The 27150-nt window shown below is 35.2% G+C and overlaps 2 protein-coding genes and 1 long non-coding RNA gene across 3 annotated transcripts; 2 read left to right on the plus strand and 1 right to left on the minus strand.

Moving 5' to 3' along the window:
- Window positions 1–188: 188 nt before the first annotated feature.
- Window positions 189–4192, minus strand: LOC125499046 (uncharacterized). Its single transcript, XR_007275706.2, has 2 exons — window positions 3657–4192; window positions 189–414 (listed from the first exon to the last, which is right to left on the minus strand). It is a non-coding gene; the product is annotated as an uncharacterized LOC125499046 (long non-coding RNA).
- A 3084-nt stretch (window positions 4193–7276) lies between these two features.
- Window positions 7277–9224, plus strand: LOC104896976 (AUGMIN subunit 1-like). Its single transcript, XM_048646022.2, has 4 exons — window positions 7277–7445; window positions 8387–8573; window positions 8650–8784; window positions 8945–9224. Exons 1-4 carry the CDS (start codon window positions 7277–7279, stop codon window positions 9207–9209), a joined length of 756 nt encoding a protein of 251 aa, XP_048501979.2. The 3' UTR covers window positions 9210–9224.
- Window positions 9225–9776: 552 nt separating this feature from the next.
- Window positions 9777–13628, plus strand: LOC104896977 (acetylajmalan esterase). The gene is given in 6 exon segments (XM_057395786.1): window positions 9777–9857; window positions 9957–10031; window positions 11741–11952; window positions 12512–13112; window positions 13114–13287; window positions 13289–13628. Coding segments are annotated over 6 exon segments (1233 nt in total). The 3' UTR covers window positions 13379–13628.
- Window positions 13629–27150: the final 13522 nt, after the last annotated feature.

The raw sequence follows: 27150 nt of genomic DNA on the forward strand, positions 1-27150 counted from the left end.
TCTTTAAATTCATCATATGCCCTTACATTTATCAACTATTTAAGTTGTTAATAGGCTAGTAGCTTATGTTAGTAACACTTTGATAATTCTTTTTTTTTTCCAAAATGTATTTTCAATATAAAACTTAGAGAATCATTAAAGCATTATCACTTGTGTGATAACGTACCGGCTTTTTAGAATTTTACATCGGAAAACAAAATAAATAACTTTAGAATTGAAATTTAATTAATAACAGAGTTAACTTCATAAGTCAACCAACAACATCCACGTTAACTTTTAATCAACCCAACTATAAAGTATGTAAACAAAAGTACGATACTAGAATAATAAACTACACAAGCTCTTCAATCTCGAACCCAATGATGTATCATCTTCAAACCTGTAGATGGCCAATGCACTATTGATCTAAAAAGTCTGTTCACCAAAATGGATCATTACATAATCAATATGGCATAGCCATGATCAACATATACAAACAAAAGCACGTAATCAGCAAAGCTGAATACTACATAATAAATAAATAAACAATCCTAACATGATGCTAATAAATAGTAAACAGGGATAAATAATAACATAATAACTTGCAGATAACTTTTATTGAACTAAACTTTAACAACATTTTTATTACTTTAAATGAAATAGTCATTGGACCAAATTGTCTAACTAAAACCAGGCTTCCCTTTGGAAAACGAAATACGGGAGCAACTCTGTATTTCCATGACCAATGATATCGAGGAACTTTTTAAATAAAGATATGCACATTGATGAATCCGATTCCAGAAAAAGCCATGACATGTTCACCATATACCCCAACTTCTGTTTGTCCAATACTTCAGACTTGCACCAGTCTAAAGCTTATTACTATCCAAATTTCACTTTACGTGATTTACATGTTATGACACACAAGCAACAAAGATAATACATTATCAAACAATCACAACTCCTATTTTTATCTTAGGATTAGATAAGTGATCACACAACTTACAATCCAAGATTAATTCCTTCTTTAATCCAACCTTCCTTATTTGTTGAACCTAGCCAACAACCAACTTACCTTTCAAAGGTATTAAATATCAACTTGCCAAATAAGGCCCTCGGTCCTCATAGAGTAGTGAAATAACAATGAAAGGGAACATCATGATTCAATCATGATCCACACTAATATATGTATATTAATTCCCCCAAGTGAATTAATAAAATAAAGTTTCCAACCAATATGCTTGCATCAATCTTCCATACAAATATGATATATATCTCATAATATAAATCTCCTAATTAAAATATTCCCACAACGGCATAAAACATGCAGAATTCAACATAATAACGTATATGAACTCAACATAGTTCCTACACATGATACGACATAACTTTCCTTCTTAAAATCATGATACTACATCAATCAACATATAGTTATGTAATTCTTGAAATATTATTCCTAAAACCTATCCTAAAACCTCTCCTGGTGCACGATAAGGGTTTTGACTATCGTGCGCACGTAAGGGTGGAATGGGGAACACTGCCATGGCTTTGGGATCATCAAAGGAGGTTAGTGGTGTATCTATTTTGAATGGAGGTGGAGAATGAAGGGCCAGTTAATGGAACAGTAACTGTGACCCCCAAGCAATCCAAGCAAGCAATGGGATGACAAAGGTTCCTGTTTCGAATCATGTGGAGGTTGCGACGCAGAAATGGCAGAATTTCACGGGTCAGAATAGAATATCTGACAAAGGTACGGGGCTTATGTTTGTAGCTCCTACAGTAATTGAAGGTAAACCTACTGCTCAGCTTGATAAAGTAAAAATTGATAGAATGAATATCGATTGAGAAAATGCTCTCATTTTGTATGTGGTTGGCCAAAATCCAACTATTAGCTTATATTAAAGCTCAATGGGGATTGAGTAATGAACCAGAGGTTTATAAACATGAGGAAGGTTATTTTGTTGTGAAAATGAAGTCTAAGGAGGAGAGAAATTTTGTATTGTATTATGGGCCTCACTTGTTTTTTGGTAAACCCATGATTGTTAAGAAGTGGACACCTACATTTAATTTTCATAATGAGATCTTGAAAGTAGTTCCTATTTGGGTTAGGTTACCAAATTTACCTCTGAACTGCTGGAGTGAAAATTCCTTGAGTAGAATTGGAAGCTTACTAGGTGTACCTGTGTATGCAGATGAGTGCACTACAAAAACTTTGCGCATATCCTTTGCAAGAATATTGGTGGAAATTGATGTGACTAAGGACATTCTATATGAACTAGCTATTGAGGATCCTAATAGATCTATCTTTAAGCAAAAATTTATTTATGACTGGCTACCTGATTTCTGTAAAAAATGCCAAGTAATTGGTCATGATTGTGAGACCAAAGCTAAAGGCCCTCCTAGACTTGTGAAAAAAATGGGTGCCTAAGAATAGAAGTAGACAAGAAGGAACTCAAACAGGAGAGCAGGTAATGGAGAAAGTTGGTATTGAACTTGTAGAGTCAGAAGAGGCTATAGGAGACAAGGACCACATTGGAGCTCCTTCTATGGATGTTGATCCCTGTAACACCCTCAAAATCAATACACGTCTACAGCTACGTCGCATCGACTTTGGGAGTGTTACCGCCGCGATGAAACACAAGGCCTAATGGTACGTGTCGTTATGCGCACAAATTAAAACCTTATTTTACCCACATTTATATTATCTAAGTTTAGTACAACGATAAATAAGGGTCGATCCCACGGAGAGGTTTATATAATCCTAAAATCCAAGTTCAACTAATTAAGAGCACTTAACTATTATATACATGTTTTTTACTAATATATACGTATTCACATTGTTATGGGGGGGGGGGGGTTTTACGAAATGTTTTTATGAAATTAAAAACTACTAAAGATAAGTCTATCCTATATTTACAAGTGATGACAAGTAATTCCATTTTACGCTCATATTACTTTCAGAGATTAATCATTTCCTGACCTCGATTATATATCCAATTTCATAAATCTAAGATTGATTAGATAGATTAACTGTAGGAATTCAAGTAGCCAAACTCCCGCCTATACTTCCATACTTTTAATCAACATTGAACTAGGCCGAATATCGATTCTAAACTAATCTAATCACAGTATTTTGCAACTCCCGACGATTAAACTAGAAGCATTATAGAACGAGAAGTACATCATTAATCCCTAGTTAATCCAAACATAACATATCTTTATGTTTAAAGAACTAGTCCAAGTTATATTCTAGTTTGAACTTACAACCATCTTTGCAGGCCTAAATTAAACTAGTTGCCACTTGTTGTTATACAATTTAGACTAGGCTAAATCACATAACTAGCAATAACCTCAACTTTATACCTAATAAGATAGCAAATTAAGCATAAAAATTGAAATCTGAACATTAAAATCAAATATAACTTGAGTATCTAACAATAAACAATCTTGAATTCCACTCCATATTCAACACCACAATCCAAACATACTTCCATCCATATGATTTAAACTTAATTCAAATAATACAATCCAAACTTAATTCAAATAACACAATCCAAACCTACTACGAAATTCAAAAGTATAATCGGGAAATTTCAAAACTAAATTGAAAGTGCAAGAGAAAGAAAGAAGACTTATGTATAGCGTGGAAATTTGCCTTCAAAATTCGGATTTCGCACCTACAATCGAACTTGAACTTCACTCTCCTCGGTTGTGTGCTAGGACTCCAACCCAAGGCTGTCCTCCGTCGAACTCGCGCACTCCAAATTAGCTTCGAAACCTCGCGAAATTCTCTGATTTTTTCACTCGAAATTCTGTGGAAATTCTTGCATACCTTATTTCGGAACTTCAATGGGTTATTTATACCCAAATTCCACCGCCCAACAAGGTTGTTTTCGGCCAATTGGAGAAGTGCATTGGGCTCCAAGATTTAGCCCTAGAACCGCCCTTCAACTCGCTGATTGTGGCGCAACTTGCGGGCTTCTGTGCTGTTAGTGGCTGCGAATTGTTGTAGGCGTGCAAGTTGAAGGCTTTTTCATTGGTGGAGATGGGTGGTCGAAACTTTTTGATTGGAGGAAATGGTGGTGAAGGAGTTGGTGCGTCGAGTTGAAGGAACGAAGAGGATGAAGTCCTTTGTTTTGGTTTCTCATTTTTTTCCTTTTCTTTTCTTTCTTTCCTTCCTTAATCTCACGTGCCACTTTTTTTCTTTTCTCTTTCTTTTTTTTCTTCTTTCCTTCCTCTTATTTCTTTTGGGCTTTGGTTTGTTTGCAAAGAGATTGGGCTTGACTTTTTCCAAGATTCATCATTAAACAAAAACATTATAATTAAGTAATATTAGTAAATAATAAAAACCTATCGTATTATATTTGATAATATTAAAAATATATGAAATGCATTTAAAATAATAATATAAACATACTTATAATAATAAAATAAGGGGAGATAAATATATTATTTTGCGTGCTTATCACATAATAAGAAAGAACGTTAACTCAAATCATTGTCTCTAAAACTGAAATGCAACGAAAATAAAAATGTAACTACAACTCGGGATTCATCAACGACCCCTTTTATTCAAACCACAAACCAATCAAATAAATCATAATAATCTTATAATACTTAATTAAAATGCTTTAAAGTTCAAAGACTAATGACTATCCCCCGTATGCTCGTATCATGCAGCAGCACCAGTATATCTAGTCTGCTCCCCATTGTAGCATCAATGGTTCATCACAGGTCAACAGACACATAACACACAATCAGCTATGCTGAGTACATAATGAACCATTGAATGCATATAAACATAACAAAGCAATAGTGAACAATCCTAAGCATGTATCAATAAGTTACATCCTTTATTCTTTATTTAGTTGGCAGCGAACGGGCACCGTCATCTTACTAGAATCATACGGGCTACTTAATCCTTAATAGACAACTTGGTCTATAGATGAAATGCAAATACGATTCCGTCTCACACCCATCACCTTAGTATGCATACTCCCAAGATCGTACGGAACCTTCCGCCTACTTGAGTTATCAAAATTATAAGGACACTACTGTATCGTCACAGTAGGCCTGCGTAGGAGTGTAGAACAAGTCCCACACTCCCCCCATTGTTCATCACTTGTAGGGATTCCAACTACAAGTTATTGCCATAATTCACTTTTTAATACTGTGCATTCCTTTCATAACAACATAGAATCATTTAACATGTTCTCTTAGTTACAGTACTCAAATTTTTTTCTCTTATTACACTATGGATCAGATTAATATGAATATAATGCTCATGTTCATAATACGATAGAATTACGCGTCCAATGCAACATATCGACTTCTAATCATAAACATGTTACCAAACAATCTCACAATCAAAACGTTCCCTATCATGATTCTAGTTTTCAATAGAACAAATCGCAACCTAATCATGATACTAGTACTTGCAACTAAATTGGTACGCGTACGTACCTTGTAACGGAGAATTTTCGTTGTATTAACCAAACGTGCCGCTTATGAAATTGGGATCTAAATGATTAAGTAAATACTTTAGTGCTACGTCCTTGATAAAATTATCAACTAATACGTAACTAACTATAACGACTTAGTGATTCGAAATATAAACGATAGCTAAGCTCATTGTTCGTGAACTTCCTTTTCTTTTCTATTCTAATGAGTTTAGCGTCTTTTAGGAGTCAATGTTAGTGAGAAAACTGGTTTTAGTTCGTGTAATGGTCCATTACCTTTACCATATCCAATCGAGTCATACTTCCAACTAATAACAACAACCTATATATGTCCAGCCAAGTCTTATGTCCAATCATGTCTTATGTCCAATCCAGTCTTATGTCCAAAATCAAGTTCGCATAACGAGATTATACTTCCAACTAATAACAACAACCTAATAATTTCTTTACTTCCCACCTTTACTTAATTACAATCCTAAAACCAGATTCACAACATAAATCAGATTAATAGTTTAAACTAATTATACAGCTTAATTAGTTACTAATTAACTCGAATTACAATTTAATTAATTACAACTTAACATCATTATAAAAACAGAATATAATAATAAAACTGATATAATATTATATTATACATATTAGGTTTTATACCACTGAATTTTGCCGGCAACTGAATTTCGGCGACCAACTTCCGGCGACGACGCACACCTCACGTCACCTACTCGCGCGACCACAACACTCAACCGCTCGCGACTTTGTTAATTAATTATCATACATTAGTTTATATACTTTATAATTGGTTTGGTTTTAAGTGAACGTTAATGTTGACGTTGTTGCTTGACTTTTGAAGTTGACTTTGTTGTTAATTAAATTTAAATTCGACAGTTATTTATTATGTTTTCCGCTGCAAAATTCTGAATAAGCCAATCGTTATCACACGGGCGATAATGCTTTGATGATTCTCTAAGTTTTACATTCAAACGATATTTTGGAAAAAAGAGAATTATTGGGGTGTTACATAGGTATACAAGGACAACTATCCACCACCCAAGCCATCTACCCTATCGGCCGTGGAGCACTTCTTCTTGCCTTTACCAGTGGCAGACCCATCCCCTTTCAGCTAATGTAGCTTGCGGAAGAGGTTCTAAGTTTAAGGAATTCTCTTGAACCTTTCCATCCAAGCATAATGAATCAAATTTCTCTAGGATAACACTGTTAACTAGGCAAGTCAGATGTTGAAAGCTTTTAAAATTTTGACAATAAAGCGGTCAAGAGGAAACGGGAGCCCAAAATCCGGTTGGTGGGCATAAACGGCATGACCGGCTGGACAGTCGGTCACCACACTACCTTCCTCGGGCAATACCATCGTGTAGCCCTCTGGAAAGGCGAAGGCCACATTCGCCTTCCCGCAAAAGTCGTGGGCCAGGCATGTCTCGCGCCACTTCCCATCTATCTCCTCATAGGAAGGATTGCCTTTCTCTATTATCGGCAGGAAGGGGTGGTTGATCTCATCATCATCATTTTCTTCATGGATCACTTCTGGTGGATCCTCATCATCATCGCCCACCTCCAAATCGGTGGAATCGCCACTTTCCATCATGGCGCGCTTAACACTGAGGACATCATCCATATTGATGTCATCCTCCTCAGAAACCGCCTCCCCCTCGTCGGCTTCATTATAGACGTCAAACTGGCCGAGCTTTCCTCATCTATCGTTATTACAGACCTCGAATACGAAGCCTCGACAGAGGGATGGTTTATGGTGATGTTGGCGGCGATAGAGGGAAAAGGATTGGGCGACTTCTTTTCTAGACCAATCAGACTGGCCATCTGGGATAATGACTATGTTATCCCCACAAACCCAGATGGCAGTTCAGGGAGAAACATCTAAACTGAGGGACTTAGAGGCAGAAGATGCCGGCGAATGGTCCCTAGATTCAGTCACCCTACTAGGAAGTGTTACAGTCCCTACCGGACTTTGTTCTACGCTCCTTAACAATATCTACAGTTGGAGGATTCTTGAACCCCTTAGAAGATCCTAGACTAGCAGTAGAAGAGCTACCGAAGTTAAAGTCACTATCGGTTACAGAGGGGTTACTTTCAGAGTTGTACTGGGAATTTGAGTTATCAAACATGCTTGAAACTATAAAGTGCTGAAGAGGGAATTATGTGTTTACTTGGCAAAAGAAGTTCAGAAGAAATGCACGAACCACTTCAAAAATAACAGAACGTTGCAAGAAACCTCCTCAAGATGGTCAATCCTGAACCTAAAAGAGAAGACAAACAATTTGAAACCACTTTCGAGAAATTTGGATGAAAATTGAGAAAGATATGAGCGAAGAAAGAATTCAGAAACTGAGAGAATTTTCGCCTAAGTACGAGTTCGAGTTGTAGAAATGATGTGAGAAATGGGGGAAAACTTCCTTCATATCAGGCAATGAACTGCTGAAATTGAAACAACCTCTCAACTGCCTGGACCAGATGATACCACGTGTCACCCCAGGAATCCCCATCAATCAAACGGTTACCTGCGGGCTCCTAATGCATGGCGCAGATACCAAAACCTCTTTTCATCTCTTGAATGCCTACCATGTGTTTACACTTGCCTGCTCTACGAGGTTGTCGGCTCACACGGATTTGAAGTCATGCATGCCTGAACGAGTCATACACTGTCGGCTCCTATAAATACCTCATGATCTGAGTCATAAGGCACGTCCACATATATTAACACATTCTACTTGAGATATACCAGTCATTACCCTTTACTTTAGGCATAAGAGTGGAGTTCCTCATATCAACCATTGAGGTTAGTTTACGTGTTCTGTCTTGCAGGACATCAAACCGGCATACATAGTTGAAGGATATTGAATTAATAGTGATGTTTGTGCACGTCTAATCTATGAGGTATCTGGTGTGATATGTGAGGCTAGGCGAGGGGAATGCTTAAGTTTGTTATGTTTTATCTATTTATGATGATGTTGATGGAAGTTTTGAATACTTAGCTGCAAGGATTAGGGAGTTATTGGAGAATGTGGGTTTGGCTCAAGAGAGTTTGCCATCCAGTGTAGTGGGTTCAGCGCAGGTTTTGGCGAGTGTTGCTAATTTGTTAAACATAAGAGACACTGAGTTGAGCAGGTGAGTTTTGATATGGTTTGATTTTGTTACTTGGTGTTGAAAGGTGTTACTACCTACTAGAGTAATTTTGTTAAAGTTTCCTTGTGTCAATGGGAGATGTTTCTCTGAGAAAGTCTGGAGTAGAGGAGAAGAGGGCAAAGGTACAAAAAGAGTCTAAGGTGCTCCTGGATTATACTCGGAAGGCTATAGCAAGGCTAACTTACTTGAAAAGGTATGCTACTGCCAGTGACATTCTTCAAAAATGTTGAGAGATTGAAGTAGAGTAGTTGTTTGGTTTTTATTTTTGTAGATATATGGTTGTTTTTGAATTTTGGCTGATTTCTTCATTTTGGGTTATACTATTGATTTGTAGCTGCTTTGCATTCTTTTAGAGTACTTGCGCAGCTGGAAGATGAAGTTGCTCCTTGTGAGGCTCAGATTGAAAACTGGAAGACTAACTTGCCACTCCTGGTTTCAAAAGAGCGAGAATACAATCAGAGATATTCCAATCAATTATATGAATTGTTATTCAACAGTACCGTGTTGCGTGAGGTAACTATGTCATGTGTGCTCTATCTGATGATTGTGCTTCATTTTCTTTGTGAAATCTGTAGCTGGAGGCTTAGGCTGCATATGTTGCTTGATGTGGCTTTGTAAAGCTATTATTTTCTTGGCTTTACTTTGGGGTATAAAAAGCCACAAAAGTCAGTGATGTACTGAATTTGATTCTAGGACTTGGTTGTTAATCCCCAAACACTTACGAATCAAGCTACCTGGCACGTAAGACTGTGTTGGAATATGCTTTTTACCATGGGGAAAATACATATAATTTTGGTTATTTATTTCTTATCTGAATTCTATCAATCGCAATGGGTGTGTATTATTCGAGTATATGAGATGGATGATCATGTAATATACAATTGGATTAACGAATCAAATGAGTGTTCAAAACAAAAAAAAAACGAGGGAAAAAAGGAAGAGTGCTGAATTATTGTGGACTAATTTCTCCATTTTGTTATAATGTACATTGTATAGTAGTTTTCATGACCCAGTATAGATCAAAATTCAACACTTAAAAAAGGAAAAACAAAGTTTACTATCAAAGATTTTGCTGTCTTTTCTTAATTTGGTCAGTGATTAAGGTGTTTTCCTCTCCTGTGTGAGCAGGCGCTACTGAATAGTGTGGGTTACAGCCCTGACATCAGCCATGGGGTACTGGTGGAAATGGCGGAACACAAGAAAGAGTTGGAGAAGAAAACTAAATCAATTCTAGATACATTGAGAAGTTACCAGGACATGCCTCCTGTAAATCTAAATTCTCTTCTAGTAGCCTCATACTTGATTTGAGTTTATTCTATGATATTCTTAGTTAATTCGCTCTTTTTTTTTTCTTCACTTTGCTAGGATAAAGCATTGGCTTCCCTTGCAATCGAGGACAAGAGAAGACAGTTTGCTGCTGCAGAGAAGTATCTGGAGGAGGTTTTGCAATCTGCGCTTGCTACAACAGATTAATTAGCATATACGTGTTTTGGCAAGGCTTAGTTAGTCATTGTTGCCACAATCTTTAGTGCACCCTGTTGTAATTTGATGCAGTACTTCCACTAAGATCTCAAAGTTGATATTGGAAATTTATTGTTATTCCTCAAATTTCGTGAGCTCTCGTCTTGTTTATTAGGGGTTGTGAAAGTGTTACATTTTAATGTGGTGCAATGGTTGGCTGATTGCATGAGAACGTTGATGTGTAATTGAGTGCTGTGGTGTTTAGTACGTAGAAGTTATGCAGCCCCCAAAACTCATGATGTAGGAAATTAGCCTTAAAAGCTGAATCTATTGTATTTAGAAGGCCTTCAATTCATAGTAGTTGCTTGTATGATAAGAAAAGTTATGGTTTACTCAACTTTTACGGTATGTTTTGCACATGATCTTATTTCGCAAATTTAGCACTGAAATTAACCCCTACTTCTGCATCGACTTTGCAATTTATTTAGCTCCTATGTTTTGATAAGATAATAATGGTTCGCTTACTTTTTCTTGTGAGTGATCGACTCCAATTTTTATTAACGTGATTTATAAAAAATTTTGCTCCTTCATTATATTAAAGGAAAAATTGGCTTTAACATCCTAAACTATAGCTCAGATGCACCCAACACCACCAACTATGACTAATAGCCTAAACACCACCAATTATGGGGTAGGGTGCAGTATGTACCACCAACTACAGAGCGAGGTGCATTTTGTACCATAAAAACCCACCGTCTTCGACAGCATTTTAGGCTTTCATCCTCACCCCACTGCATAGTTGGTGATGTTGGGTGCATCCGAACTATAGTTCAGGGTGTTGAGGCAAATTTTGCCTATATTAAAAGATTTTGTTATATTATCTAAAGATACTACCAACCAATAAGATTTTTATATTATCTAAAATATTAAAAATAGTAGGATGTTACGCCGCCTTTTTTTCCTCTGCTTGGTGATGATTAGTAGTATTGGTTAACTTTTACTATTGGCTAATCTATTGCATCATATGTAATCAGTTCCAAACGTAACCACATAAGCATATTTCTTGGCATTCACATATTGTTTTCCTGGAAGAACGAGATAGATAGTCTTCCTGATTTGTGAACCAACATAACAAACAATCAGTCAATCACTTGTTTAAAGAACATGCAATAACGGACTATCATGCATTAGTGCATAATAACATGCAGATTAAAGCCATCAATCAATGATCCCGGTTTCTTATATCTATCTTTAAGTAGAATAGTAGTTATAACTTAATAGACTTATTAACAGATAAGGTAATCTAATCATGGTAAGATTAAAGGGTTTTGTATTGGACTAAACACTATCCAATAATCCGATTTTAGTTATAATTATAACCAAATAATACAGTTTAATCCTAATATGCCTTAATTGAATCCTAAATGTTATCCTATTAATATTGTTTTTCTATTCTTATCAATTAAGTATTAACAAAACCGTAACCAACTCGGTATTTATTAGCTTATAGTCTCTACCCTTAAAAGCTATTAATACAACCTCCACCTCCTAACTCTTGCATTATTACCGTAAACATTATACAATCATTACTTGCATTGCATTACATTACATATTCTGCTAGTCTTTGAGCGAGCGAGCTATAATAATGGCTAGTATGAAGTTGTTGTTCTTGGTAATTCTTGCTCTTTTCTCCTGTTCCTCGCGGTCTCCATGCACTAAATCCCCAAGTTGATGCAATCTATCAGTTTGGAGATTCGATTTCGGACACGGGTAATTTGATTCGTGAGGATCCAATTGGATCACATTCAGCCTTTGCACGACTTCCTTATGGACAAAACTTTTTCCATAAACCAACTGGTCGTTGCTCTAATGGACTTCTCATGATCGATTTTATCGATATGTCATTCATCATAATTTAGATCATCAAGTTCCTAGCAATTTTTCTATATTGTAAATTGTTGTTGATTTCATAGATATGTTTGACGCCTATAATGGATCAGTATATACTATATCATCAGTAATTAGAACTTTAATACATAATACTTATATCTTTAATTATTCATCATAAATATTTTGTAAAGAAATTTTTTTTATCAATCAGAATATGATGTTAAGTCTGATAAGGTAAAAAAGATGGGACCTTTTTTGTTATGTTTGATACTAATTCTTTTATACGGAATGTTAGTAATATATATGCATGCTAATTTGTGAGTTGTGAAGCTTTATATGTATGACCATAAATATTTACTGTATTTACAAGTTATAAAATAATTTGTGAGTTGTGAAGCTTTATATGCAAATAGAATAGCATATTTTAAGATTCATGTGTAACTGTTTATGTATGGAGACAGGAGACATGGAGTATGACATGCTTTTTATCTATCTTTCAGTAGTGTAAAGAGTACTCTGTAACCCTAAATTTTCTTCTTATGTTGTTGATACCAGTATAATTAATATCTTTTGTTCTTTTCATGTATTTCAGCTGAATACTTCAAGCTGCCCTTTTTGGAAGCATATCTTAATAAAGCTGGCAACTTCAAACATGGAGTAAACTTCGCCGTTGCAGGATCCACAACTCTTACCACATCAACATTAGCTGCTAAGAACATATTATCTCCTGTCACAAACAGTTCACTACCTGTTCAATTGGGCTGGTTTAAGTCTCACCTTCAGTCACTTTGTAAGCATTCTTCAGACTGTAAACACAAGCTCGCGAACGCCCTTTTCATCATCGAAACAGGTGGTAATGACTTCAACTATGCTTTCTTCCAACAAAAATCACTCCAAGATGTTCAACAAATGGTAGATGAAGTTATTCAAGGCATCACAAGTGCTGTACAGGAAGTAATTAGTTCAGGTGCAACTGTTGTGATTCCTGGTAACTTCCCAATTGGTTGTATGCCTATCTATCTCAACGCCTTCCAAACGAATGACTTAAATATGTACGATGAGCTTCACTGTCTTAAGGATTGAACGAATTCGCGACGTTTCAAAATGATCACTTACAAGAAAGCTATTAGGAAGCTTCAAGAGCAGCATCCAAAGGTTGCTATTGTTTTAAGCTGACTATTACAATGCCTTGAGGGAACTCCTTAAATATGCAGCTTCACTCGGATTCAAGAAGGATGAAGTGCAAAAGACATGCTGTGGGATTGGCAACAATGAATACAACTTTAACATGACAAGCATGTGTGGATACAATGGAGTTCCTGTTTGCAAGCATCCCTATGAGCGCAGTCAGTTGGGATGGAGTTCACATGACTCAGCACGCATATAAACTCATGGCAAGATGGTTACTGAAGAAGAATATCATCCATGGCATCTAAACTCGAATTTAAACGTCTTTTTCATATAATATTAGTCTAGAATTTTTCAGAATTTATGATGTATAGTTTTAGTAGCTTTGTAATAATATCGTTCCCGTGATCTTGAATCTTGATGTATATATTAGAATTTGATTAGCTTATATTCAATTATATTTCCTTGTCTATATCCTCCTTTAATATGGTTTGATTTTGTTACTAACCTGCTGAACATAAGAAACACTGAGTAAATTAACAGGTGAGTATTAATATGGTTTGATTTTGTTACTTAATTTTGGAAGGTGTTATTACTAGAATAATATTGTCTCTAGTTTCCTTGTTTCAATGGGAGATAATGTTTCTCTGAATAAGTCTGGACTTTAATTTGGAGTAGAGGAGAGAGGGCAAAAGGTACAATATGTGAATTCATCAGCAACTAACTTCCGGATGAAGTGGTGTTGAACATCAATATGCTTGGTTCGTCCATGGAATGCTGGATTTTTTGCCATTGCAATTGCTGACCTGTTGTCACAGTAGAGGAGTGTAGCTTCTGTTTGCTGCACGTCAAAATCAGATAGCAATTTCTGTAGCCACAATGCTTGTCTTGCCGTTGCAGTAGCTGCTGCATATTCAGCTTCAGAAGATGACAATGCCACTGTTTCCTGCTTCTTTGAACTCCAAGTGATAGCTCCAGAACCTAAGGTAAAAAAGTTACCTGAAGTGTTTTTTCGATCGTCGAGGCAGCCTGCCCAGTCACTGTCAATGAAGCCAACCAACTTAAAATCTAGCACTCTAGTATACCAAATGCCAAACTTCAAAGTTCCTGCCACATAGCGAAGTATTCTCTTAGCTACACCTAGATGTTGCCTAGTGGGATTATGCATATATCTTGACACCATACTAACAGGAAAGGCAATATCTGGCCTAGAGTGTGTAAGATAGTTTAACCCACCAACTAAACTCCTGTAGAATTTCCCATCAGCATGTGCAATCCCATCTTCACGCTGCAACTTTTCATTCACATTCATGGGTGTAACCGCAACTTCACAGTTGGTCATGTGAAATTTTTTCAACAAATCAGTAGCATACTTTTCTTGGCTTACAAAAATACCATCATCACTTTGCTTCACTTCAAGGCCCAAAAAATATTTTAATAAACCCAAGTCTGTCATCTCAAATTGACTCATCATACTATGCTAAAAATCATCAACTATGGATTGAGAAGAACCCATATAAATGATATCATCCACATAAAGACACACTACCAAAAAACTTCCATTGCTTTGCTTCTTCAAGTAGAGTGTAGGCTCATTCTCACTTCTTGTAAAATCGTTTGACAGAAAAAAAGCATCAATCTTGTTGTACCATGCACGTGGGGCTTGCTTTAGCCCGTACAAAGCTTTCTTCAACCTATAGACTTTGCCTTCATTGCCATTTTCAATAAAGCCTTCAGGTTGTGAGACATAGACCTCCTCTAGCAAATCACCATTGAGGAAGGCGGACTTCACATCAAATTGATAAAGTGGCAACTGGAATTGAGCAGCTACAGCAAGAAATACTCTAACTGTAACAACCTGAATCTATAACCAACCTAATTAGGAACTAAACACAGCGGAAATCCTAATCCGGGCCATTACCATCACACTCACCACGAGTGTGGACCTCAAAAACGCTTAACTTACTAAAACTTTTAGAATCCAATGAATATATTAGAACCTCTAACTCTAATAAACTATATTAAGTGATCCTCAAATATTTAAAACAACTAGATATGTTACTAAGATTCTACAGAAAATTCGACAGAGTTCCATTTGTAATACGGACCGCCTAAAACTTAATTTAGGACTCGCGTCCGATTCGTAATTCTGTATCCTCAAAATCCAACAACCCAAACAAGTTTAGACTTTACAAACTCAAACCTTGTTAATTCAATTACAAATTAACTATTAACTATAATATTACAAAGTTGATCGTCCTCGCCGCGATACAAATAGTATAAAGCATACAACAAACTTCCAACATCGAACCTTCTTCATTATACATTACCTTCACGTACCTGCATATATCAGGCATGTAGTATCAGCCAAACTGGCTGAGCAAGATTTCATACTAAGAAGCCAAACATATATGCAGGTAGGATAACATTAATCATATCCTAAAAATCATTTTTCTTTCAAAACATATAAAAAAATAACAAACTTTATAAAATCATTTCTTTCTTTCTTTTCCAAAACAAATCCTTTCTTTTCTATTTCTAAATCAAATCCTTTCTATTTCCTTCTTTAAATCAAATCCTTTCTATTTCTTTTTCTTTCACGAAGATAGAAAAATAAACCTAGGGAATGGAACGAACTTTCCTTGCCTTTGGGCTAGCTAGGCCCTCCGGATAACTATAGACAAAGACCCCTAGTGTGCACACCCTACATACGGCCAAACCGCAGCAGAAGATCTAAGTCCGAGGTACTGATCAACGTACCCCCAACTATTCTGTATCTGTAAAGTCGAGACGAACCAACGAAGTTCCAATTCCTTGAGATACCACTTAAGGTAATCCCCACAACTTTGAAAACACAAAACTATTCTTAGAGATACCACATAGGCAATCCAATAACTTTGCAAACATAAAAACTATTCGAAATATCTTTCTATAATCTTTCTTTCATTTGCGGTTCGGAAACCAAACTTTCTATCTTTGGAGGAGCATCCTCCCATTCAAACCAATCTCAACAAAGATTAGATAAAAACCCTTTTAAAACTCTTTTTGTAAACTATAAAAGATACTTTTAAAACTAAACTCCCATCTTTTAAAAGAAACTCAATCAAAATGAGTTTAAAACTTCTATAAAACTCTTCTCGTAACTACAAACGTCTTAATAAGAAATATTACCTTTTAACCTTACCAAACGTTTAGGTAAGAAATCGTACCTCTTTGGACTTATAATGTAAACTATAAAAGTTCTGAATATGAAACATTACCTTTTCGAATCACAGTTAAACAACTATCTCGGTCTAAACGACTCTTCAGTTAAACCGAAAGCTACGATATAAATATGTGTACTTCGTAAGTAATAAAAGACTTGGATACAACTAACTTAGTTCACAAAGCAATCAACCTTTCCTAAATTCATATAAAACATCCAACAAACATATCATGTTCTTTTATCATATAAATGACTTTCATGTTCTAACGTCTAACTAAAATCATCTAACTCGAACCCTTACCAAATTAATTGAAATCATCTTACTTTATATAAAATCAACATTACAGAATCATATGTACATATGGTAACTCAAAAGTTCATTATGAAACAATTATATGAAAATGTAGAGTTTTTAAATCAACTATATAAAATATGAAATTTGAGCAGAAACTTAATATGAGCATAACTTCCTCCTTCAAACTCCGAATCAAGCGTTTCTTGAGCCTATCTTGAGTAAAATTTCAATACGAACAACTTTTGTGAAATAGTATTTTTGCGAAAAACGCCCGGAAACTGTTGAAAAACATGAATTACGAAACTGACCTGTGATTTCTACGAATTACAACACTTTATTGTTCTACATCGCATTAAGATACAAACCTTCCATTCAATCAAACCTCAAGCCATCCTAACTCACACTAACAATTTTAATCCTCATCTTATCAATCCAAATTAACTATTCTACTCAATCAATTCATGCTCACAACCTTCAAATCAAAAACCATTCAATTTCAATCACAAACAATTAAATCCAATAAAATTCAGCTCACATCCTATATTAAACTAAGAAATTAAACTTGATTTAACTACTTCTACACATCAGATTTGATAACCCAACTAAAAGAGGATCATCATATATCTTAACTTTCAATCGAACTAAAGAGGAAAAACCAATCTTTAAATTTTACAAATCCTTATCACAACTAATTTTTCAATCCCATGGTAAGATTTAGAACTGAATTTACTAGTGTAATCCAACAATAATAATCTGAATTTGCTATTCAACAATAAGACTCAAACTGAATTTATTTATAAAATCAGAAACATAAAACCCATTTACAGGAACTTGAATTTCTTTAATCAAACAAGAGGAGATAAGAAACTTAGCTTATACTTATGAACAAAAGGAGTGCAGAACAACAACACCACCACCAACGCACAACATCAGTGGTGGCGCGCGAGCAGAGCACCGCGACAGCAAAGCACGAACACGAACACTTCAACACGAGAGAGAGGAACAGGGGCTACGAAGTGCAGCGTAGGTCTCCGGCAGCCGTCTAAAACCGTCGGCGAGGTAGGAGGGCTGACCTCCGGCAGCATCCGACGAGATGAGATGAGAGAGGAAGAAAGGGTTTTAGGGGTTTGGGTTCTCACGGGGAGAGAGAAAACATTTGGTGGGTTTTTGGTTGCTTAATGTACCGACACATAAGGAGGGTTGGGGTTTTTGGGTTTATCTCATACAAACAAACCGACAAGTGTAAAAGAAATGGGCCGAATTATCTTAAACTTCTCTCCTTATACATATATATATCTAAAAGAAAATATCTATTTTCCTTTTCAAAATATAAGTTATATACTACTATTAAGAGTTTACATTAAAAGTAATTCCACTAAAATATTACCATACGATTAACTAAATAAAAACTATTAGTTATTGACTAATTGCATAGTCAAACTCAATTTCTTTTAAATACACTCGAGAAATATTATTATATAATAAGGCTAGTAATCATACTTAGCACTTAATGAAATACACTTTAAAATAGGGGTATTACAGTATACCACCCTCGCAAAAAGTTTCGTCCTCGGAACTTAAAAATAAACATAAATAAAAATCCAAACATGTAAAACCAAGAGCTCTACACTTCGGAATTAAGAGTCAAGCCTACATTCTGTCATCATCTTTGTGTCTCGCTTCAACTCAATGCCTAGGTTCATCGAGGAGCAAAAACTACAAAGGGGCAAACTAGTTGGCATTGAACTCTAATCATTCCATTTCGAGAGACCTCGTTTCAAAACACATCAATTCATTTCTGAACCAAATCAAACTCTTTACTACACAACTTCGAAACAATTTACTCCACTTTCCCATCATTTTAAAACTACTATTTAATCATTTCAAAGATATAACAAACTTTCAAACTTTGATCGGATGAATTCTCCTTCTTTAAACCCAAACAATTAATAATAATATAATAGAGCTTTAATCTAAATAAGAGCTATTAAACTAACCGTCTCAAAGCGAGCAACAGGTGAGTAAGTCTCATCAAAGTCTACACCTTGCTGTTGTGCATACCCCTTGGCAACGAGACGAGCTTTGTGCTTTTGGATGCTCCCATCAGAGTTATATTTTGTGCGAAACACCCACTTGAGCCCGATAACGTTCTTGCCCTCTGGTTTATCAATTAGCTGCCATGTCTCATTCTTCTCTATGCACCGCATCTCTTCTTTCATTGCATCCTTCCACACACCACTCTCTGCTGCTTCTTCATAGGTGGTTGGGTCTGAAACATACAAAGCAAAGTTACATGTTCTGTAAATATCACTGAGTGATCTGGACTTTCTTGGAGGCGTCTCGCTGGAGGAACCATCAGGTGAGCTTGATATTGACAAGGAACCACTGGTGTTATGAGCTGGGCTATGTGGAGGTGTTGAGTCAGGAGATGATGAGTTGCTCCTGTTAATTTGTTCAAGGTCTGGAGGTTCTTCAGGTTCATCCATATCAAGTCTTGTACCCATAATTTGCTCATCATCACTCCATATCCATCGTTCATCTTCATTAAATCTGACATCTCTACTCACAACAACTTTGCCATTCACCGGATTATACAACTTATATGCTTTAGATTCACTACTATAGCCAACAAATATATATTTTTCAGATTTGCTATCAAGTTTGTGGCGTAAATTAGCAGGAATTAAAGCATAAGCAACACAACCAAATATTCTCAAGTGCCTTACCCGAGGTTTTTTATCTCTCCATGCTTCAAATGGGGTTCGATCCATGACCGCTCTAGTTGGAGAAACATTCAGCAAGTAGACTGCTGTTGCTACAGCTTGTCCCTAGAATTTATTTGGCAACCCCTTCGCTTTCAGCATACTTCGAGCCATTTCAACAACAGTTCTATTTTTGCGCTCTGCCACGCCATTTTGTTGAGGCGTGTAGGGTGCTGTAAGTTCTCTTCGAATGCCATGGTCAGCACAAAACGCATTAAACTCATTTGATATAAATTCACCACCGCGATCAGTTCGAAGAGCCTTTATGGTTCTCCCACTTTGATTCTCCACAAGCACCTTAAACTTCTTGAACTCATTAAAAGCCTCAGACTTGAATGCCAAAAAATAAACCCAGCTCATTCTAGTAAAATCATCGGTGAGTAATAAAAAATATCAACTACCACCTATAGACTCAGTTCTCATCGGCCCACATAAATCAGCATGAACTAAATCAAGGAAGTTTGATGCTCGCCATGACTGGCCAGAAGGAAAAGGCAACCTACGTTGTTTCCCATACACACACCCCTCACAAAAGGCATGTTCACCAATTTTCGGTAGTCCAATAACCATTTCATTGTTAGTCAAGACTCTTAAACTTTTAACATTCAAATGCCCAAAACGCATATGCCAAAGTCTAGTTTCATTATCACCCTTAACAGTTAGTGCACTACTCACATCATTAATGACATCAAGTGGGAACATTCTATTATGTGTCATAGGAATGCGAGCAATGATTTTGTCACTTTTTTTATCAGTAACAATGCACATAGCATCTTCAAAAATCACAGAATAGCCACTGCTCACTAACTGACCAACGCTTAATAAGTTGTATGCTAAACTAGGCACAAACTGCACATTATGAATAAGTTTGGCATCACCTTGATGTGTATTTATGGCAATGGTACCTTTCCCTTCGACTTGGATGGGTTTGTCATCTCCGAGCCGCACTTCACTCTTCAACGTTTCACCAAGCTCTTTGAAAAGGGCCTTCGAGCAGGACATATGATTTGAACACCCGCTATCAACAAACCATACACCATCAGCCTGATCACTTATTCGGGAATGCGTCATAAACAATTTGGACTCCTCTTCAACTGTTTCTGCAAAATTTACCTTTTGTGCATTCTTTTGTTTAGCCCAACAATATGCCTCCTTGTGACCAAACTTTTGACAGTAATTGCACTAGAAGGATTTCTTGTCATGACGCCCTTCATAAGAACGTCCTCTTCCTCTGCTGCCACTGCGACCAAGACCGTGAAAACCACCTCTTCCATGTCCACGGCCAGAATAATCTGTCTGCCCTTTATAGGAAGACTCACCAAAAAATTTTGTCTTCTCCTTATAAGAAGACTCCCCCTTCACTTGAAAGACCTTCTCTTCTACCTTATCACTTGTTTTTCTCACCCTTCTTTCATGAGCTAATAAAGAGCCCATTAATTCATCAAAGGTATAAGAAGACATATCCTTTGATTCTTCAATGGCAGGGACAACATTATCCCAATTCTTATTGAGGCTCCGCAGAACCTTGCCCACAACATATTCATTGCTAATTTTTTCACCATAAGACCTCATTTGACTAACAATATTGGTCACTTTAGAGAGGTAATTTTGAACAGACTCCTTATCACACATGACTAATTCGGCAAAATCACGACGAAGAGTTTGCAATCTTACCTTAATTACCCTCTGACCACCCAAATACTCCTGTTTGAGTATCTCCCATGCCTCATGAGAACTACTAGCGGCTGAAATACGGGGAAAGATATCATCATCCAATGCTGATTGAATGAAGAACAACGCCTTAGCATCTTTCTTGCGGGTCTCCCTCAACTGTTGATTGGGCACAGCCGGTGTCGGAGTCGGTTCTTCATAACCGTTCTCCACCAAATCCCACAATTCTTGGGATTTAAACATAGTCTTCATTTTAAGACTCCAAAGATGATATTTTTCCCCTTTAAAAATGGGAATTAAGGGTTGAAGTGTGGAATTTGTGCCATTTCCTGCCATTTTTGTGTTGAAACGCTCAAGTAAAAAAAAATGTGGGTTTTGGTTCTTAGGAAAGAAGGAGATGTGCAGGGGTGTATCTCAAAACAAAGCTTTTCACTCTCTCTCTTACTTTCCTCTTTGGATTGCACGTGGTTTGGTCTTTCTTTTGTATTTTTTGTGTTTTTTGTTTTTTTTATGTAAGGGAATCTCACCCAAGCATCTGATACCACATGATAAACCAAAAAAATAGGAGAGCAAGGAATATGGGAAAGTTGTTGTTATTCACTCAAATAAACTCATTACAACAGTGGCCTTTTACAAGACTTAGAAAAACATAACTGACTTAGCCAAGAATTGGAAAGTCTCCCATTAATAACTTTAGAATTAGAAACCTTTGTAACTGATAAGAAATTAACAGTCATAGAATTTGAATCAATCCTCAACATTTCCTTATCTATATCCTCCTTTAATATGGTTTGATTTTGTTACTAACCTGCTGAACATAAGAAACACTGAGTAAATTAACAGGTGAGTATTAATATGGTTTGATTTTGTTACTTGATTTTGGAAGGTGTTATTACTAGAATAATATTGTCTCTAGTTTGCTTGTTTCAATGGGAGATAATGTTTCTCTGAATAAGTCTGGACTTTAATTTGGAGTAGACGAGAAGAGGAAAAGGTACAATATGTGAATTGTTATCCAATAATACCGTGTTGCATGAGATAACTAAATATGTCAAGATGTGCTCTATTCGCTGATTTTGCTTCATTTTCTAGTCTTCTTAGTTCATTTTCTTTCTTTTTAAAAAAATACTACTCGGCTACTCCACATAGTTACAACATCTACACAACACCAAGGAAATAAACACAATAACATATACTACGTACTATGAAGTTTAGTTTTCCTTTTATTCTCCTCAACATTGTACCAATACTACTTTAGTAAACAACTAAACACCAAAAAGATATCAACCCGGTACGAGTTTGGTTTGGGCTGAGTACTAGCCTAGCACTACACAAGAGGCATGCTGGTGGATTGTGGCTTATTCATGGACATTATTTTTAATTTCAATATGAGCACGATAATAAAGTTTAACTTGTACATGGATCAATAACTATGTGCATCGATTTCGATATCAAGTCGGGTACCTACTAAAGTTGAAAATTTTATTATTTTAACATATCAATATTGCTTACCAATGTTACCACATAAATATAATTTAATCACCCATGAAAACCTACTATTTGTTCAAAATCAAATAAAGAGTCGATGATATTATGATCTAGAGAATTCAATTTAGCAAGAGAAAAAGGAAGAAAAAAAGATTAATATTATTACGACCTGTAATTTCCTAAGATATTATTGTATAAATTCTTTTTTTGTACTAATATGTAAATTTAAAGTGATACTAATAGCCTTGTCCGATATCTAAATTTTCAAATACTGAAGTTGGATATCAGATAGACATTCCATGATAATTTTAATATTACATCATTCACCATCTGAGTTGTTTGGTATACAGGAAATTGGTAGGTAATAGAAATTCCGATGATTTTCTAATTTTGGTAGTTGTTTGGTTGATCGAAAGTGGGGAAAATGAAAATTCATGGGAATTTGAAATTTCCGCAAAATATAGGAATTGGTTTACCTAATACCCTCCCCTTGGTCACTCACAATTGCTACATAATAAATTCCTATGAATTACAACTTCCTTTGTGACTACCAAACAACTTAGACTAATTGCTAGGAATTTCACAAGGGAAGTAAATTTCCATTGCAGCCAAACAAGCACTCAGTTTAATGCGACGTGAGATTCATTAACCTGATCCGACATAAGGCTAGTTGGCCCAGTCCGGCGCAACTCTTTTAAAATATAGGATATAAATCAATCATAATCTTCAGCTCGCGCAAAAATGGATTCAATTCAACAAAGTTTGTCGGAGTTAGTTGTTATTATTAAAGGTTGAATAAATCACCTTCCGTCTTCTCGCCTAGCTGGGCGCCTGCATTTTATCTCTCTTCCTATATTTGCTCGAAATTACTAGCACTTCGAGTACAAATTAATAGTATCATGTATGATCTTGTAATTTGTGCAAAATTAGTTAGTTGACTTTGCAAATAAGTCAATGCACATCCAATAGTTTGGTATTGAATGCCACTAGAGTCCTAGTCCCTGGGGTTATCGGTTTTAATTTGATAAAATCTTGCTAACGTACTTTGTTGTAATATAATTGGTTAAACTCTTTCAAAAAAAAAAAAATTGGCTAAACTACAACACCCAATATATTCAGGCGAAAAGCATTAAGTAGAACAAGATGCGCAATAATTAATCTATTAATTAGATCCCAATATTCCCATTTACACATCATAAATTTCTAAAATAAATTTCATAACACATATAAGGATAATTCAGGCTGGACAATTAAAGGGAAAACATAAAGATTATTACCTCCATGAGTTCCTTCTTAAACTAGAGAATGAACAAACTCATCACTAGTACGTGCTCTAAATCTAAGAACTAAACTAGAACCCCAAAAGGGGGATGGCTAGGCTAAGGCGAGGCTACGCTAGAAAGTAATTTGCAAGATTTTGTGTGTTGTATTTGTTGTCTTTGGGTTGATCATCTCCCTTGTATTTATACACCAAATATGCTACGTAACTTCCATGCATCTTTGGAGGGAAATGACTTGAATCATCTATGATTCAAATCATAACTGCTTTTTTGGCGTTGAAGTATGCACGTTCTTGCTTATGTAGCATGTCCTATGATCATATTGTTAACTACTCATTCCCTCGTCTTTGCTTGACTTCCATCTCCTGAATACTTTAATTAATCCTTGACTTCTGTTAATTTTCTTTCATGGACTTCACAATATAATTGGGCCTTTATATTAAAATAAATATTAAACCTTTTGAGGCCTAATACAATGTACCATAACAAATGTTTATCCAACATATAAAAATGATAGTAACGAGCTATATGTATTTTACACATAAGTCATGACTCGTGAGTTCAATAATTTTGAAATATATTCACAAATTACACAATTGGAAAACGATAAATATGACACGGTTACATGTTAATGTTATATTTTAAATACGAAAAATTGACAAGAATAATCCAAACTATCACTGTTTCGCTCAAAATAATCCCAACTATGGGTTATTCTAGAATAATCTAAACTATGGGGAGTACGTTCTCAAAATAATCCAAACTTTTAATTATCCTATATATAATAGACCCAAAAGGGATCATTGAAGGCAAGAAAAATAAAAGTTTGGATTATTTTTGGAAGGTACCCTAAATAGTTTGGATTATTTTAACTTAGTGTGCACCGGGTTGGTAATTGATATTAACTTCATATGGTGAATTATACATAAATATAGTTAACTTGTATGCAATATAGTAGATTTATTAACGGATAATATAAGTGATGAAATTATAGCAATATAATGAAGGAATTATTTAAAATGTTTTATCATATAGGAAGATCTAAGTTGCGTACTATATATCATGACACATGTTCCAACATATAGAATGATTTAGTTTTTGCATGATATAGTGAGCGTTTGAATGATATACCGAGTTTCTGCTTGATATAGTGGGTGTCTGAATGATATAGGGAGTTTATTCATGATATAGTTTGTTTCTGAATAATGTACTGAGTTCTATATAATATAGTGTGTGTTTGAATGATATAGTGAGTGTGTGTGAATTATATAGTGAGTTTCCGCATGATATAGTGTGTGTCTAAATGATATGGTGGGTTTCTACATAATAGTGTTTTCGCATGATATAGTGAACTGTTCAGCAATGATACGTACTTTTAATCTGGTGCACACTAATGTTAACGTGAACCCGGTCCACATAATCGGATTGTTACTTGTAACCAAAATTAAGTTACTCCCACTGTCTTTTTTTATAATCTTCCATAATTGTTTGATAAGGGAAAAAATTAGGCAAGTCTTTATCTTCAATCTAAAGTTTTGATTAATGGTAAAACTGTAAAAGTTGACAAAAACTAGAAATTAGCTTTGCAAAGTTCAATAAAAATAAGAAAAAATAATTAAGCTCAATTTTTTTTTTTATAAAGGAGGTTCAATTTAACTATATGGTAGAGTTAAAGACTCGTAGATTTCGTTGCTGCACTTTGTAATAGGTACGTTTGAATAAATCATCCTTCTTGCTAGTGCTAGTACAAATTAATTTGGATCTTCTCTTCCAACATAGTTATAGAGGGTGTTTGGTATAAAAAACTTGATATAGGAAATGGATTTAAATAAACGTTGTCAATTCTAATTGTTTGGTACGAGTGTTAAGTAACAAATATCGTTTGTGGCAGGAAATACAAACCCCCCTTTGTTACCTTATCAAGTGGAAACAAATCACATTTTCTTTCTCAATCATAAACCTGTCAACTGTTTTCATTCCACTGGTATACCAAACGCCACTAAGTATTTTAAAGATTTAGGTAGTGTTTGTTCTAACTTATACAAGAAACAATAAGTTCACATAAGCCATGTCCACAAATTTGTTTTTTTAATAAGTTAAGAGAAGTTTAGATATATGAAATTAGTTCAATAATTTTTAAAAAGTTTTTACAGCTAAAAAATTAGAAAATGATACATATGAGAGGATTACATATTAGTGTTATAGTTTAAATGTAATCCTCGTGAGTCAAGAAATTAAAATACGGTTCTTCTTTTTCTTTCAGTATCTTTGTTAAACAAGCTATTATCTGCTATATATGTACCAAAAATGTCTTGACAGAGTGGTTAAGATTGAAGTGTTGTGAACAAATAGGTCACATGTTCAAATCGTTATATACGTAGCTATAGATTTGCCCAAAAATCGACAATTGACGATTCTTATTATTGCCAAGTGATTGTATTACAAATATTCTGTTATTTAATTTTTTATAGGCAAAAGAAATTTACACAAGAATTTATTCTTTTGCCGGTAATCGATACGTTTGTTAAAATCAACTTCTTCTTCACACCTACCTTTTCTCTCTTCCTGTGTTTACTCCAAATAACTAGCACTCCGGTACAAACTAATATTGATCATCCGAGTAAAAAACATATTTATCACGAGTTTTGGCTCATCATCACCACCACCTAAATTATGTACTACTTCAAGAAGCTCAACCGGAAGATTTGGAGGTTCCGAATTCATCAAACTAATATCTTCTTTACTCGGTTTTTGCCTTCTTTCTTTCCTTAGTTGGCTTTCGACAGACATGTTATTATTGTTTCTGCCATGTTCTTGGTGGATTTTGGAAGAACGCTTTCTCTTATGCGGCATTACAGTACCAACTTTAGTTATGTTAATTTATTCTTCAATCATAAATTTTGTTCTTTCCATACACATATTTTTATGAAAGTTTATTTTAGCTACTTTGAACTTTCTTTCATACACATATTTTAAATTAGAAAGAGTTATGATTGAGGAAAATCTCAAAAACATAACAGGTAATCTTTTTTTAATTGAATGAAGAGTTAAAAAGTCTTTTCAAATGGGACAGCATAGCTTTCCTTCGCTTATATAATAGAAATTAATATTGATCATCTCTTCCAACCTAAAAGTATAACACCAATAAGTATTTTAAGGATTTAGGTAGTGTTTTGTTCTAAATTATATAAGAAATAATAAGTTCATATAAGTCATGAGTAAAATATACTTACGTGTTTTGAATAGGTTAAGAGAAGTTTGGATATATCAAATTAGTTTTTTTTGAAGATGTTATAGAAAAAAATTAGTAAAAGATACATACGACAGGATTACATACTAGTGTTATGGTTTAAGTGTAATCCTCGTGAATCAAGAAATT

The sequence above is a fragment of the Beta vulgaris genome, chromosome 6 (assembly GCF_026745355.1).
Source record: "Beta vulgaris subsp. vulgaris cultivar EL10 chromosome 6, EL10.2, whole genome shotgun sequence".
Lineage (NCBI taxonomy): Eukaryota > Viridiplantae > Streptophyta > Magnoliopsida > Caryophyllales > Amaranthaceae > Beta > Beta vulgaris.